This window comes from Garra rufa, chromosome 19 (assembly GCF_049309525.1).
Source record: "Garra rufa chromosome 19, GarRuf1.0, whole genome shotgun sequence".
NCBI lineage: Eukaryota > Metazoa > Chordata > Actinopteri > Cypriniformes > Cyprinidae > Garra > Garra rufa.
Genome location: NC_133379.1, coordinates 7118927 through 7136192, shown reverse-complemented (window position 1 = coordinate 7136192; position 17266 = coordinate 7118927). Strand labels below are relative to the sequence as shown.

At 39.9% G+C, this 17266-nt stretch overlaps 1 protein-coding gene across 1 annotated transcript; it reads right to left on the bottom strand.

The window, feature by feature from the left end:
* Positions 1 to 2042: 2042 nt before the first annotated feature.
* LOC141291938 (NACHT, LRR and PYD domains-containing protein 3-like) lies at positions 2043 to 16860 on the bottom strand. Its single transcript, XM_073823935.1, has 10 exons — positions 16718 to 16860; positions 13728 to 13892; positions 11519 to 13387; positions 8078 to 8236; positions 6848 to 6902; positions 6465 to 6721; positions 5921 to 6072; positions 5039 to 5097; positions 4440 to 4566; positions 2043 to 2683 (listed from the first exon to the last, which is right to left on the bottom strand). The coding sequence occupies exons 1-10, from the start codon at positions 16858 to 16860 to the stop codon at positions 2118 to 2120; spliced, it is 3552 nt and encodes a 1183-aa protein (XP_073680036.1). The 3' UTR covers positions 2043 to 2117.
* Positions 16861 to 17266: the final 406 nt, after the last annotated feature.

Sequence of the window (17266 nt, the reverse complement as noted above, 5' to 3'; positions counted from 1 at the left end):
CTTGTTAGTGACCACGCCCCCGTTTCAGTGTATTTTAGAGTCTGTGTGTGCACTCCCCATTTGTCCGTCAATGCTAACTGTTACCTCTGTTTGCTTGTGTACATGTGCTCACCTTATACTCCCGGTTTTGTTTTGTTTGTATTAGTTACTGTGTTTTATTTAATAAATCTTTATTCGTTCTTCTACTCCGGTTCTCCTCATCATTGTCCACTCCACAACCCCGCCTGGATCGTGACACACGCAAAGGCAACATACAAAATGGCACCATTTCACCATTATAATTTAGAACGATATATTGATGATTAAAAGTTGAATAGATGTGAATTATTATGGACAAGAGTCGGATACATCCACTTTTGAGATCCAAACACTCTATTAGCTGCACTGTAAAAAACGATTTGAGTCAAGTTAAAGTAATTTGTTACCTGGCTGCCTTAAATTTTGAGTTGAATCAACTCAAATATCTAAGTTGTCACTTAGTACAACTTAACATTTTAAGTTGACTGAACTTAAAATTTTAAGGCAGCCGGGTAACAAATTATTTTAACTTGACTCAACAAATTTTTTTTTTACAGTGTGATTAATGCCAGTTTAGTTTTTATACAACATTGTAACTGAAGCAATGGTATGTGAATTAAGTAAAAACATTACTAATCATCTAATTTGTCAGTTGTGATAATAATTTGTTTAACTCTGAACTTTTTACAGTTAGTTAAGTCTGTACTCATTGCGAAAACAAACATATATATATTCATAGATATTCTGTTTGAAGTAATCCTGTCAATAACTAGAATAGTAAGTCAAGAAAGGCAGGTGAAATTTATATGGGTTCCAGGTAATGTAGGGATAAAGGGAAATGAAATGGCAGATAGATTAGCAAAAAGGGCGTTGACAAAAGGAAACATAGAATTGCAAGTACGTGTTAGCAGGTTGTGAGCAAGTGTGATATGGGATGGTGAAAGTAAAGGGATTAAATTCACTTATATCAAATTCAACAGGATGTTAAACACACAATTGTTGATAGTGGTAAACTGAAAGAAGAAATGGTGATAACTAGGCTATGACTGGGACATTGTCTATTAAATAAAACACTTAAAATGATAGGGAACACGATGTGTGAGGACTGTCAAAAAGAGGAGTCAGTAGAGCATGTGATTTTAAGATGCAACAGGTATGGAGCACAGAGGGAGGTGATGAGGAATGAGTTAAGGGAGACAAGGGTTCAGGACATCACATCAAAGGGAGTATTGAGCACAGAGTATAGGGCACAGACCAGAAAATTGCTTTAGCTGAATAAACAGAAGAATTAACTGCTTTCATTGATTCAATGTGACTAATAAACACACAACTACAACAATAGATGGTTTATCTAATTTCTTATTATTATAATTTTCATTATAATAAAGTACATTTATAATACAATGCCTTTATCACTGTTTAGAATAGGGGAAAGCGGGGCACAACCTAACACTTTTTAAATTTTTCAGTCTGTGTAAATACATGTGGGCTTCAGAGTATAATTTTTTATCTACATTAATTTCACACTTGTCTAGTACAAATATGTGCGTTGTTGCACAATTACATTGTATACATTTTTTTGTCATTTACCTCAAAAGAGAGGAAGTGAAATGTGACAACATGCTCCGTGGGTGGGGTATATTGTAATGGTTGAGGGGCACGTTGTAACATGACCATATGACAGCTTGAAATGTTTTCTGATCTAATGAAAAAAATATGCAAAACAGACTAAAGTGTTTTGTGAATAAAATAAAATGATTAACGTTTTCAAATAAAATAATTGCGTTTTTTAAGAATTAAAAAGAATCTAATTTTGAAGTTTGACAATGAACAAATCGCAACCATACTTCGCCCTGATCGCGAAACACAGCTATACAGTAGTTCAAAAAATGTAAGCAAATGAAGAAACACATTTAGACATTCAGAAAAACACTCCGCTCCCTCCACACTCAGCTCTCATAAAGCACGAGACAAATAAACAAGCCAAAATGCTTTACATTTCTTGAAATGATAACTTCTGAACATTACACATCGATTGTCAGTCTTTATTCAACTGATAATATTGTGACATTTTTTTCTCCCATTTATGTCTCAGTTTCTCACTGAAGGCTACTAATATCACACAGAGACACAGAATTACCAGGATAAATCTCAAATCCAGCATAGAGGGGTTCAGTGAATGTGGTGTTGAATGTGTGTAAGTGTGTGAGTGTTTGTGTACTAGAGACGCTGTAGAAGGACAGACGGCCGGCCGGCCAGTCCAGATACACTCTTACTCTCTTAGAGGGACATGCCATGGCAGATATTTCTCTGCTCTCATTATTGTATCTGACAGAGAAACTGTTATTAATACAGTTTAGACTCCAGGACTTTTCATTGTATCCAAACCAACAGTCATGACTTCTTTGATGTCCTTTCCTGCTGATTCCTCTGTATGTCACTGATATATTAACCCCCCATCCACTCCATTCAGCCTCCCAGTAACAGCGTCCAGTCAGACTCTCTCTACATAGAACCTGAGGAAAATCAAATCTCTCTGGATGATTAGGATATGGCTGCTTCTCTGTCACATGTGTCACATTTCTGTTCCTCTCAGACAGAGTGAGATGAGGATTTGCTGTGTTTGGATCCAGTGTGAGATGATATGTATCTGAACACAAGAAAAGAGATTATAACCTTTTTAAACAACAAAATAATGATAAAGGTGTGTGTGTGTGTGTGTGTGAGCCGACATTTGTTTAGTCCTTTGGTAATCCTGAACTCTCCTCCATGACCCACACTGTATAAAAAACACTCATTTTACACAATAGATTAAAGTAAATTAAAAATCAAAATCAAAATTATATATATATTAGTGGTGGGCCGTTATCGGCGTTAACGTGCTGCGTTAACGTGAGACTCTTATCGGGCGATAAAAAAATATCGCCGTTAATCTATTCTCAAAGTTGGGATGGGAGCTGGGTCTAAACTACGCAAGATATGATGACTTTCACCTTGATATTTTAGCGCGGATGACGTATACCTAGTCGAATTGCACTGTAGGGGGCGAGAACGAGTCTTCAACTTCTGTGAAATTACCACATCAAATGAGACGTGCAAACATGGATGCAGTTATGAAGCCGCTTCAGGGCAGGTGCGTGCGTTGCTAGACCCTTTTTACTGGGGTACGTGCCCCAGTGAAAATCTGCTGTGCCCCAGTAAAATCTCAAGTTTGAGTTATCATTTATTTTACTAATACTTTGATAATCCCGAAATAAAGATACAGTGATTCGGGTCTATGAGTTTGAGTCCCTGCTCATTGTGGATTATCCCTTTATACCTTCATACTTTCTCATTATCTGAATCTCGTCATCATGTCTGTTCCACAACTTAAAAATAAACAAAACAATCCAAGGTTTTTATTTAGCACAGTAGCTAAATTAAGAGTCTTTTTGTAATTCAAGTTTTTGTTGTTTTTATCTGGTACATGACAACAAATGTATAAATACTGCATTTAAAGCCAGAATATTACAGTGGCTGAAATCAACAGAGGTTGATAGATTACTAAATAAGGAGAGAAAATGAAATACATAAATAAATAAATAATGGTAATAATAATAATGAAATGTCAAAATTATTGTGTCAAATAAAAAGACCAAAAGTCTTCCCAAATCCCTCTTTTGTTCTTATTATGTAGTTTGTAAAGCAAACGTTCGTATCAAGCTGTCTTGGTCATTATCGTCAGGCTGGCGCATGCTTGCATACGATATCTTTGTTGCAAGCATACTAGGCTGACCTGCTTAAGGAGCTAGATGAGGGAGAGGAAGTAAACTTAAACAAGTTGCGTCGTTTGGCTCTCCGTGCCACCAAGGAGGCCGTTCGTGCTATTTTGCGGTCTATGGCAGCCATGGTGGCCGCGGAGGGGCATACTCAACTACTCAACACATACTCAACTACATCGACGATTGGTTGATTTTAGCTCAATCAGAGCAGTTGGCGGATCGGCATCGAGATGTCGTTCTCGCCCACATGAGAACATTGGGGTTAAGACTAAACGCCAAGAAAAGTGTGCTATCTCCATTACAGAGGACCACTTATCTAGGCGTGGTGTGGGATTCGACCACGATGCAGGCACGTATGTTACCTGCTCCGATCGAGTCGATCCTCACTGCAGTCAGGAGACTGCAGTTTCAGAAACTGCTGGTTCGGATGGCAGCTGCGTCCAATGTAATACCTTTTGGCCTGCTGTACATGAGGTCCCTACAGTGGTGGCTCAAGTCCAAGGGGTTCTCCCCGAGGGGAAACTCACTTTGCATGATCAAGGTCACGCGGCAATGCCTACGTGCCTTGGGCATGTGGAGAAAACCTTAGTTCTTAAAACTGGGCCCAGTGCTGGGAGCTCCTTGTCGCTGCGTAACGCTAGCGACGGATTCATCTCTTACTGGTTGGGGGGCGGTCATGAGTGGCCGTCCAGCCCGCGATCTGTGGAGTGGTTGCCATCTCGCTTGGCACATCAACTGCCTGGAGATGCTGGCTGTGTTTCAGGCACTGAGACACTTTCTCCCAGACCTGAGAGATCACCATGTGTTGGTTCGCACCGACAACACAGCGGTGGTCTACTACATCAACCACCAAACAGGTCTGCGTTCGCGCCCCTTGTACAAGCTGGTGCACCAGATCCTTGTGTGATCCCTCTCGCTGAGAGCAGTTCACGTTCCTGGGCATCTAAATGTGGGAGCAGACATCCTGTCGAGGCAGAGGCCGAGGCCTGGGGAATGGATGCTTCACCCCAAGGTGGTGAAGCAGATTTGGAGAGTGTTTGGTCCAGCTCAGGTGAATCTGTTTGCCACGAAGAAGAATGCTCAATGTTCCCATTTGGTACTCTCTGACTCATCAGGAGTTCTGGAAAGAGTGCGCCGGGACGGGGTTCGACTAATATTAGTAGCCCCGCACTGGCCGGGCAGAGTATGGTTCTCGGACCTGATATCTCTCCTCGACAGCTCTCCATGGGAGATTCCTGACAGGAGGGATCTCCTCTCACAGGCGAGGGGCGACATCCTTCACCCCCGCCTGGAGCTGTGAAAGTTGTGGGTATGGCCCCTGAAGGGGAACAACTCATAGCTTGCGGTCTCTCAACTGAGGTTGTGGAGACCATCCTCCAATCCAGAGCTCCCTCCACGAGGAAACTGCCCAGTTTGTACAGTGCTGGAGTTCTTGGAGGCTCGCTTCTCCACAGGGTCAACCCACTCCACCTTGAAGGTCTATGTGGCGGCAATTTCGGCCTATCGCACCTCTCTTGGTGGCACTTCAGTGGGTAAAGACCCCCTGGTTACACGTTTCCTCCACGGTGCCATGAGGCTGAGGCCTCCAGTTCGTCATCGGGTCCCTACGTGGGACCTTGCTGTGGTTCTTGAAGCCCTCTGTAGGCCTCCCTTCAAGCCTATAGAGGACATTTTTGATCGGTTGCTTACTATCAAGACTATTTTGCTGCTAGCAATTACATCCCTCAAGCGGGTTGGGGACCTGCAAGCCCTTTCGGTGGCTCCCTTTTACTTAGACTTAGCCCCTGGAACGGTCAAAGCATTTCTTTACACTTGTGCAGGGTATGTCCCTAAGGTTCCTTCCTCTACTCCACAGCCTATTGAACTGCAGGCCTTCTGCCCTCCTCCCTTTCAAGATGCAGAACAGGAGAAGCTTAATTGTATGTGTCCAGTGTGAGCACTAGACGCATATGTCCACAGAGCTGTTCTGTGGCGTAAAACGTATCAACTTTTTGTTTGTTTTGGTCACACACACACCATCATATCACCTGGGACTTTTAGCACTTCTTATCCACAAATCATTGATTACAGGTTCAGTTTATCTTTAATTTTATAACCAGGTGAACCTTAATGTTTTTCTTATCTTAGTATGTTGAGCTGACAGTGTGAACTCTTTAGTCCATCACACAGAAGCTGCACTCCTAAATCTTGCAGGTCATTGTTACTCAGGTCCAACTCTCTCAGTGAGTTTGATGATTGTAGAGATGAAGACAAACTTTTACAGCACTGATCAGTGAGATCACAGTAATCTAATCTGTAACACAGAATGAAATATGGTTGAATTAAGAGGAGATGGTGGTTTAAAATATTATTTTATGTGTCTGCACTTGGTACTGATCACATGACCAATATTCTCATCAGAAGGTCAGCAATTAATATTGACTGACAATCAGCATACTTATCATGCTGTTTAAATTGAACCTAACCTAACCTAACCTAACCTAACCTAATCTAACCCTCCTTTGAATATACTTTATTACGGTGCATTCAGAAAGTATTCAGACCTCTTTATCCTTTAAAATTTTTTCGTTCACATCAGTCTCAGAACCCAAAGTACCTCCTCCTCCAGAGATCAACCCCGGTGAAACTATCTACATTTTCAACGAGATCCTAGACTCCTGGCGACGAGGCGGTGAGCTGCAGTACCTGGTTGACAGGGAGGGGTACGTCCCAGAGGAAAGACCTTGAGTCAACCGCAAAGACATCCTGGACCATGCTCTGTTAGACTTCCATCGTCTGCACCCTGATCGTACTGCTTCCAGAGGCCGTAGCTGTCCTCGTCGTAGGCTGATAGCATCAGGAGATGCCCGTGGAGGAGGGGGTACTGTCACAGATGCACCAGCCACGCCCCCCTCAGACACCATGCCACCAGTTCCACTTACCTGTTCTACTTCACCAGAGTTCTAATCACCAGCACCTGTTCCCAATCACCCAGCACATAAAACACTCACTTCCCGCTTACAGTCATCAATGTTGCTTATCTCACATTCCTTGGATACTCACCTGATCTGTGGACTTGAATGACTCACCTGTTTAGACTTTAATCTGGGATTCCTCTTCTGTAACTTGCTCTGTGGATATTTACTGCAAACAGATAAGACTGTGAACCTTTTGAAGCCATTATTGGCGATTCTCCTGAGTATATGCACTACTTTATGTTTTGCTTGTGAAATCCTGAATAAATCACTGTTAAGCTGATTTACCTGCTCTCATTTGTCCTTAAGTCTGTGACATTAGGCAAACATGTTTGATATTTACGATTAAAGGCAATACATGCATGATTGCAACAATATATGTTTTATGTGTGTTTTCCAAGTCAATTACAGGTAATAAACAAAGTATCTGATTTATGCAGCACTAACTGGCATAAAATGTATTATTTAAATAATGGCTATGCGCCTGTGTAGAAACAACATGACTGACTGAGAGTAAGAGATGTTCAGCCAGACATGTATGAGCTGAAGTCATATACACAGATGAAGTAGACTTTAGAATTAACCAGGATGTCTTGGAATGTTTGTTTGTGTGAATTTTATGTACTTGTAGAGTTTTCACAGCCCATTTGCAGTTACGGATAAGCAACACACAAATACACACACACACACACACACACACACACACACACACACACACACACACACATGTTGGGTTTACATGTTTTATGGGGACATTCCATAGGCGTAATGGTTTTTATACTGTACAAACCGTACTTTCTATGGCCCTACACCTACCCTACACCTAAACCTAGCCCTCACAGGAGATTGTGCACACTTTTACTTCCTCAAAAAAACTCATTGTGCATGATTTATAAGCCTGTTTCCTCATGGGGACCTGAGAAATGTCTCCACAAGGTCAAAATCTACTGGTATTCCTATCCTTGTGGGGACATTTGGTCCCCACAACGTGATGAATACCAGGTACACACACACACACACACACACACACACACACACACACACACAGGGTTAAACCTGGTTAAAGTCTGGAGTGAAATGATTTGTGCAGACATAAGCGAATTTAGGTAGATTTTGAGGCCCATTACGATTGACAGAAAATTACAATTGTGGTTGTCCACCCAGGATCTGGACCTCTGCCTGCCGTGTAGAAAGCTGAGTCCCCACTATATTGGTCCATTTCCTATACAGAGATAGATGAACGAGGTCACCTACCAACTCCAACTCCCCGCCAGGTAACCACATTCATCCCACCTTCCAAGAATCCCTCCTTAAACCCTTCTCTCCCTCTGCACCAGGACCTACCGAGCCAGATACACCTCCTCCTCCAGAGATCCTGGACCAGCCTTCCATCTACCTGGTCCGAGACGATTGGGTGGCCGGCTGGAATACCTGATAGACTGGGAGGGATACAGGCCGGAGGAGATATCATGGGTGGCCCAGGACGATGTGCTAGATCCCACACTACTGGAGGAATTCCACCGTAACCATCCGAATTGTCCTGCACCCAGATGCCGTGGGTGCCCTCATTGACTTGGATGAACACTGCCAGACTCTTTCACACTATATCTACCTGTTTACTTACCCTAAGATGCTCTGATGCTTTTTCAATCCTGTTCTTCTCTGTTCCAGCGTTACCCTGATCTCCCTTCAATACAGAAGGCCTCTGTCATCTCAGCTAAGGAACCAAGAACTGTTATCTGTGTTTGATACCCACCTCCAGTCTTCTACATTCTTGCTTCTGCACTTCAGTCAGTAAACAACCCTGTTTGATCACTTACCTCTTGTCTCTGGCTTGTGTTGTGACAGCCAGAAAGATCATATTTAGTTGTGGCAATTACAGACCTTTTGGAGTGAAGGTAAGTGAGCAGTGAGAAGTTAAAAGAGGATGTTCCATTGTGAAACATTATGGAGTCATCTTTACTTGCATGGCAAGTCGAGCAGTTAATCTGGAAGTCGCCTATTCTTCAGGCACGGATTCATGCATCAACTCTGGTCACGTGTGAGGAATCACACAACAAAGTAGCTTGGTGAAATAGCCCCGGAGGGTGGATTTTATTAAATACTTTTAAATAGTGAGGTGAGAAGAATAAGGTGAGTGTTGCGTTCGTGGCTGGTGCTCCTGTGAAGTCCTCATGCTCGTGAAGGTGGGTGTCCAGGCATGCTCAATCGGGCTGTTGGTCACTCGCTGCCTTCTGTGTGACGAGAGAGAAAAGGTAAGCACCAGCACGTTCAGCATGAGACAGTTGTCTGTCGAAATGAGAGCGGTGGCGGCTTTTCAAGCCGCATGGTGACGAGCTGCATCTGTGACCGATCAGCCCGTGATGAGGACGTGCTGGTGGCGTGCGTTTGTTGCCAGGGCGACGCTGATGAGCCCAGAGACACTCGTCACTCTCTCTATGAAGATTTATTTGCAGACGAGCGCAAGTAACTCGCATAAGATCAGACAATGGTACCAACTTTGTTGGAGCAGAAAGGGAGTTAAAGGAAACACTCAGTTCATGGAACAAAAGCCAGATTCAAAAGGCAATGCTCCAGAACAACATGTTCTCACTCTCAACTCGTTACATATTGACGCTTGGTCAGGGCCTTTGGCGTAACTTTTTGATGCACATGATACCCCTTTGCCATAATTTTTTGATGCACAGGGTCCTCCATTTCTTTAAATAAGAAACCCTTGGCGTCAATATGCCGAAGGCACTGGGAATTTTATTATCATAATTATATATTGGGTAATATGCTTATATTGGCATTATTGCATATATGTTGGGGTGTGATTTTTTCAATGTAAACAGTCACAACAGTTTTATTTATATTACATTATTTACGAATTTATGAGCACATAACTCAACCCCTGTCTCTAAACCTACCAATTTGTCAATAAAACACAAGAAATAACAGGAAGATACAACTACAGTCATAATTTATTAAAAAGTATTAATATTCCAAGTTTTTCCAAACGATTGATTTGTCAGATAAATAGATGCAATCGTCGTCTCTGTCTGCCGTAAAGCTCATCCTGTGTGCGGTCTCTGTGCGCATATTCAAAAAATGCTGCCAGAAGAAGCCTTACGTCAGCCTTGGTTGTTAAATACTATTGGCTCTTATGTACCTCGTGACCGATTGCGTCATGCTAAAGTACGGTAGTATCTTTTTGAATGAGATGTGAGCATGATAACTCAGCGGGATCATTTTCAATGATTGAAACCTTATGTTTTACTCTCTTCTTCACATAAAGACTTGGAATGCTATAGGACTTGTTTGTAATGCTTTTATACTGCTTGTTTGTGGTCTGTTTTTGCAATAAATACCTGTGACTGTACTTACATTTGCCTGTCACGTGTGTTATATTGTTTAGAAGGTTTAGGGTTGGGGTGGGATTAGTTGCTCTAATGAAGTATAAATTTATAGAAAATTATTTCTATTGCTTACAAATGCATGCAAATAATTAAATAAAGACAAACAACTGAAAATGATGGTGGACCCCGTAAGTAAAAAAATTACACTAAAGGGGTACCCTGAAAGATTCCAAACTGTGCTGTGTGAAGTTGAGGCCATTCTGAACGATTGCCCAATAACCAAGCTGTCAGATAACCCAAATGATTTTTGAGCCACTTACACCAAATCACCTTCTTCAGATGAAAGGTAAACGAATATTACCACCTGGACTATTCAACAAATCTGAATTAAAAAGCAAGAGGAGTAGGGAACAGGTCTAGTATATGTATGACTTATTCTGAAAAAATGGACAAATGAATCTTTGTTCCTGGTGACATTGTTGTGGGTCTTGCTTAATGGGTTTGTCCTGATAAAATTTGTGTACTGGAAAGACCTGTGACAAAGCTTTGTCTTTTGTATGACAGCATGGAAGTGGTAATTTATGTGACTATACCCTTGCTGTCTATGGAGGGTAGGAGAGCTCTTGGATTTCATCAAAAATAATTCTGAAGACAAACGAAAGTTTGGAACGACATGAGGGTGAATAATTAATGACATCATTTTTATTTTTGGGCAAACTAACCTTTTCAGTATCCTGCTCACCGACACCATTGAGCCTATACCTGCTAAAGATAAGACAATTATCCACTGCCATTGCGTCCGCATTTACTTACTTATCATTTACTTACCTGGTCTTGTCATCACTTGTCTGCCACTCGTCTACTGTAGTTACTCTGTTCTGAATATAAAATCCTTTGTTTTTCCATCAAATGTATTCTAACTGGTTGGTTGAATAAAAATATTTGGACTTCATATTTAAAAATTACATCAAGTTAGCAACAGGCAGCTAATTAGCTAGCCAGTTAGCATCAGCTAACAATATTTTTTTAAATAGGCTATTATAACTTTGTAGTTCATAGTTATTTATTATATTCTTAAATTTTAAGCTACGTTAAACTTTTGTTTGACAAAAAAGGGGGTGTTTTCCCCAAATCTACCCTATTTCACAGTGCAGTTGTATTACAAAAATTACTACACTTCTGTCTTAGAGGTAATAATAAAATAGTTGTATAAAAATAGAATTTTATTAATTTAAAAAGTAAAATAATAATAAAAATACTTATGCATTGATTGGCTTCCTAATAGCACCAGTGTGAAAGTGATTTGGATCGAGACACTATCACAACTAAAGAGCTTTAGTCCACAGGTGCAATTCAGTTTTGACTCAGTGTTCAGTTTAATCAGTTAATGCACTTATGCATCACTGATGCATTTATTTATGCCCCCAGACCCTAAGGTCCTACTCACTGAGCTTTTCTGCAGTTCACCACAGCTGGCATCAGTCTATTTCTACCCTCATCTGTTGTGTTGTATTTCTTTAGATTAAATTTATTCAGCACCTCCTCTGATATCTGAAGTATGTAGGCGATTGTTGAGCAGTGAGATGGAGAGAGTTTTTTCACTGAGTGATTCTCTGAATTCACAAATTTCTGAATCTCTCTGTACAGAGTCTGATCCTTCATTTCCAACAGACAGAGGATCAGATTGATGCATTTGTCAGCAGAAAGACCTCCATCACCCTTAATTTCGTTTTTAATGTACTGAGTGATTTTCTTGATAGTCTCTGAGCTCTCCACTGTGTGTGTCAGTAGATCCTGTAAGAGTCTCTGATTGGACTCCAGTGAGATGCCCAGCAGGAACCGCAGGTAAAGTTCCAGGTGTCCATTTTTACTCTGCAAGGATTTATTAACTGCAGCTTTTAGTAGCTCATTTAACCGACAGGACGCCACACGTTCAAAATTCAGATATGGCCGCCGTAATTCCTCATTCGTGACTGCATGTGAGTAAAGAACAAAGAAAGCAGCTAGAAACTCCTGAAAGCTCAGATGTATAAAGCAGTAGACTTTCCTCTGATGAATCACAGATTCCTGCTTAAAGATCTCAGTGCAAATCCCAGAATACACTGAAGCCTCAGTGATATCTATGCCGCTGTCAATCAGGTCCTCCTCATAGAACATCACATTGCCCTTCATCAGCTGATTGAAAGCCAGTTCAGCAAGTTTCACAATAATGTCTCTGCTGGACTTCAGGAGTTTCCCTGGTTGTCTCTCATCGTACTTCTGATTCCTCATGTTGATCTGAGTCAGCAGGAAATGAATGTACATTTCAGTCAGAGTTTGAGGGATTTCTGTACTGTCATCTTGTTTCAGGAGGTTTTGAAGCACAGTGGCTGAGATCCAGCAGAACACGGGTATGTGACACATGATGTGGAGGTTTCTTGATCTTTTAATGTGTGAGATGATTCTGCTGGCTTGATGCTCATCACTGATTCTCTTCCTGAAATATTCCTCCTTTTGAGGCTCATTGAATCCCTGAATTTCTGTTACACGGTTGATGTATTTAGAGGGGACCTGATTGGATGCAGCTGGTCTGGAGGTAATCCAGATGAGAGCAGAGGGAAACAGCTTCCCTCCGATGAGGTTTGACATTAACACACCCACTGATGAAGACTCATTCACATCACTAATTTTCTCAATGTCTGAAAACAGTGTTATTCTGCTTTCATCCAGACCATCAAAAATAAACACAACTTTACACTCCTCATAAAGCTTTGAGTCCAGATCTTGAAGTTCAGGATGAAAGTCCATCAGAAGTCTGTGAAGACTGTACTGGTGATCTTTAATCAAGTTCAGCTCTCGAAATGAAAGCACAAACATGAAATCTACATCCTGATTGGCTTTTCCCTCTGTCCAGTCCAGAATGAACTTCTGCACAGAGACAGTTTTTCCAATTCCAGCGATGCCTTTAGTAAGAACAGTCTTGATTTTGTCTTTCTCCACACATCCTGGTTCATGTAAAGGTTTAAAGATGTCATTGCAGTAGATTGGAGTGTCTTGTGCTCTGGGTCTTTTCTCAATCTGTAAAACCTCATGTTCCTCATTCACCCTTTCACTCTCTCCCTCTATGATATAGAGCTGTGTGTAGATCCTGCTCAGGAGTGTTTGATTCTTTTCAAATTCTTGGATTCCCTCAAATAAGCTCTCAAACCTTTCCTTCATGTTGGTTTTGTGTCTGTGTTTGACTCTCTGCAGGGCTTCAGTGTCGTGCAGCCTGAAAGATGAACAGAAAAACTGAAAAAGCATAAAAACTGTAGCACTAACAAGTTCCCCTGATTCACTTTCATATTGTTATATTCTACATGGACTAAAACCTCTGGCCTACCTACTGAGGCATCAGAAGAAAGAGTTTTGCCATTTAAATCTTTGTTTTTGGTTTTATAAGCTGCTGTCAAACTAAAAGGAGCTGATCTCTGTGCTCTGCTTCACAACTGAGACTGGCTCCAGTACTGCGTTTGTGGCCATACTGGTCATGATGCTACAATTTGGAAAACATTGTGGCACCACGCAACCCTACCATATACTGTAATTGAATGATGCACTGCAGATATCTGAGGGACAGATAAGATGGATAACGGGCTTTAATACATTCTTGTTTGTTCCTGCGTGAATATACTCACTCAGGGTCAGAGGTCCCTGCTTCATCATCACCAAGATCAGGGGGAACAGGGCAAAAAAATGCATCACTCTTCATAAACACACAGCTGGGTTCTGGAGATGCTGCTTTATGTGTGTGAACATCCTCCTCCTCTCTCTTCTCACAGAGACTCATTTTACAGGCAGTGCTGTAGAACACCAACAAGGAATAAAAAAGGAACAATCAAAAAGAGAAATGTTCTCCTAGATTTGGCCATTTCTGTTTCTTGATTAATGCTTATCTACACTAATTCTAAACAATTCTATTAAAATGATAATCTTTAAAATTATTGTTATATTATAAATGATAAATAAGCACTATTTAATAACCAGTGGTCCTAGCTCCACAGTTCTAAGCAATAATCCATCATGCTCAATTCCTGTTGACAGTAATATCAAAGTCCACAAAAGAAGAGCCTTTTCCAATTGTGCTCCTAAACTCTAAACTTCCTGCCAACGTTCAGGACTTAGACACTAACATTTTTTTCTCTCCTCTCTTTCCTGTTTCCATGGAATCATGTAGCTGCTCCACCCTGGGTTCAGCTTTATATGTTGCTGAATGATAGCTGCATAATACACCTTACAACAGCCAGATAGTGAGACATGCCACTGACAACTGCCTACATCTCTCATAAATTTTGGATGGATTTCAAAAACTAAACATCAGTGTTTTCAATGGCTCCAGAAGTTAATAGGTAATTGAAACAAAAACTGATCTCTTAAGCACATTTCACGGTACACGTACATAGAAACGACCCCTAGTTTTTGTTTTGAATATGTAATACATTTAAATAAATATCTGGTAGGGGAACCAAATGTTTTTTTTTTTTTTTCCCCCGCAAATTTACAAGGGGGACTTTATTAGTCTTTAAATTAAAGTAATACCTGTTATGTTTACTGCAGGATTTGATTTATTTTTGTCTTTACCAAATTATCAGTGCTCAATTCTTGTACAACAATTCTGCTAAAGTGGTTTATATACATATATATATAACTTGCATAACATGTTGAAAATATTTTGAAAATGTCTCATGTTGACTGATGATAAACTGTGGAACCTACGTGCAAGCTAATCTACATGATGTTAGGGTTTATATCAGAATGGTAGAATTGGATTATAGTTTTCATTTTTTTTTCTATAACTTGCATATTTCTGCCTTATTTCAACTATTGTGAAATTGCAAACGTTCCTATACAAACTGTTTTTATATATAACTGATCCACAAGCATCGGTCCTTCCTCTGTTGAAATGCCTCAAAGAATATAGTGCAGTCTCAGGATATACATTAAATTACGGTAAAAGTGAGATTTTACCACTGAATACCACAATAATATTAGAGCACTCACTGGCCCATTAAAATGGTGCAGCATTGGTTTCAAATATTTGGTTATACAAATTGGTAAATCAAATGAGCATATATTTAAACATAACTATATAAAGCTATTGGAACAAACTAAACTTAACCTTCAAAGATGGATTGGTTACAAATAACTTAATAATATTGAATACATTTGCTGCTTGGCAAGAATCTCATTCACTTCTCGACACAAATATTTCTTTTCTTAGAAGAGCTCCTTTGTGGGGTAATCCCAACCTCTCACACTATCTAGCTGACTCAATGTTGCGGGGGTGGAAGGAAAGAGAAATCCACACAGTGGCTGACTTATACATTGATGATACTCTTGTTAACTTCCAACAACTAAATGAAAAATTCAACCTTCCCAAAGAAAGTTTCTTCAAATTCCTACAAATTAGAGACTGGGTTAAGGAGAAATCCAAAGAAACATTCCCATATATCCCGAAAGAAACTCCTCTTGAATCCCACCTATGTAATAATTTACACAGATCAACAAAAGGAATAATATCTTCTATATATGGTATCATCAATGGAAAGTTACCGGTTTATGATAAACATCTACAAAAGGGAAATCGGAGAAAGACCTAGACTGTACTTATGAGGAGGCAGATTGGTGTCATCTATTGGAACAAGCACAGACTGTACTAACCTCCACAAAACACAGGCAAATTCAATTTAATATATTCCATAGGACATACTACACTCCTTACAGGTTACATAAAATTGACAGCAACATTTCTTCCAAATGTCAGAGATGTAAAATGATTGATGGTGATCTTATACACATGCTATGGAGTTGCCCAGTGATAGAAGAATTATGGAAACGTGTCATTGACTTAACATCAAGGGTAATAGGAAGTCAAATTGAAAAGGACCCAAAACTATGGATCCTGGGGGATACAAGCTCTATTAATGTGAACTACTACAAAAAATACTTTATCTTACTGGCGAGCACAGCAGTTAAAAAATGTATTCTGATCAATTGGAAATCTGAAAATTCACAGCTAGTAAAAAATTGGATTAATGAGCTTGTATCTTACTGCACAAAAAAATATTGTATAATGTGAGAGGGAAGCATGCAGCCTTTAGAGAAATCTGTGGCCCTTTCATGGACATTTTGCCTTCTCTAGACTTGACTGTCCATGTTAGTATGAGCCCTCCTGGATCGGCTTCAAATTAGCCCTCTGCAGATCTATCTTGTATAACTTCCTCATTGATGCATTTATTGTGAATAATGTGTAGATTTAAGTATGTGAGTATACAGATGGATATATGTATAAACTGTATAGACTACTTAGGTATATAAATGAAAAGAAACTGACAACCATACAAGGGAAGAGGGTGGGGGGTGGGATGGGAAATGTTTGTGTAATATTTGTTTTTGTTTAGTATTGATTTTGTTTATTTTATTTATTTATTTATTTATTTTTTCTCTGATGTTCAAAATTTGAAAATGTTCATTCTTTGTACTTAGGATGTAAATAATGTAACAAACTGTAGATCCTTTGTACACTCTATTTACATCTTGTAAGTAATTATGTTAATAAAAACAAATCTTTATAAAAAAGAAAATGTCTCATGTTTCAATACAGCAGTTCAGTCACATTTATACTCACTTAGATGTCACTGCTTTATCACTGAGATCAGGGGGAACAGGCAATGATGCATCACTCTTCATAGAAACACAGCTGGGTGCCGAAAGTGCTGCTTCATGTCTGTGAACAGAACCCTCTTGCTTCATCCCCACACAGGGATTCATTTTACAGGCAGTGCTTTAGAAATAGACAATTACAATAATAAACTGAAATGAGTTCTTAAGGCATGTTACAAGATTAATAATGAAAAAGGAAACTTGTATTCTGCCACCCAGTCTAATTTCTGAGAAATTACATTCACATTAACTCCAATTACTCTAGGACTTTTACTAAACTATCAGTGCAGACACGAGATAGATCTGTTTTTGTTACTGTATTTCTGTGATTTAAAAAGACAGACTGGATTTGATTAGCAAGAACTTAAAGGCTGCCAAAAGTAATAAAAACTCTCAGTAGAGAGACATCTGAAAATGCTCTTACATCACAGCAGGAGAGAAAATATTTACACATGCAGATTCATATTGATTTACCAATGCATAATAATTAATTCATAAATATGTTTGTTGAAAC

Bases quoted from the DNA above. Each gene is read 5' to 3' on its own strand.
- LOC141291938 (XM_073823935.1), bottom strand. From the start codon at position 16,860: ATGAATCCCTGTGTGGGGATGAAGCAAGAGGGTTCTGTTCACAGACAT. The intron at 6,903-8,077 runs GTAGGTCCTGGT...ATCTGTTTGCAG, and splicing joins GAGGAGGTGTATCTGGCTCG to TAAATATCCACAGAGCAAGT. The intron at 6,722-6,847 runs GTGAGTCATTCA...GCTGGTGATTAG, and splicing joins CCAGATTAAAGTCTAAACAG to AACTCTGGTGAAGTAGAACA.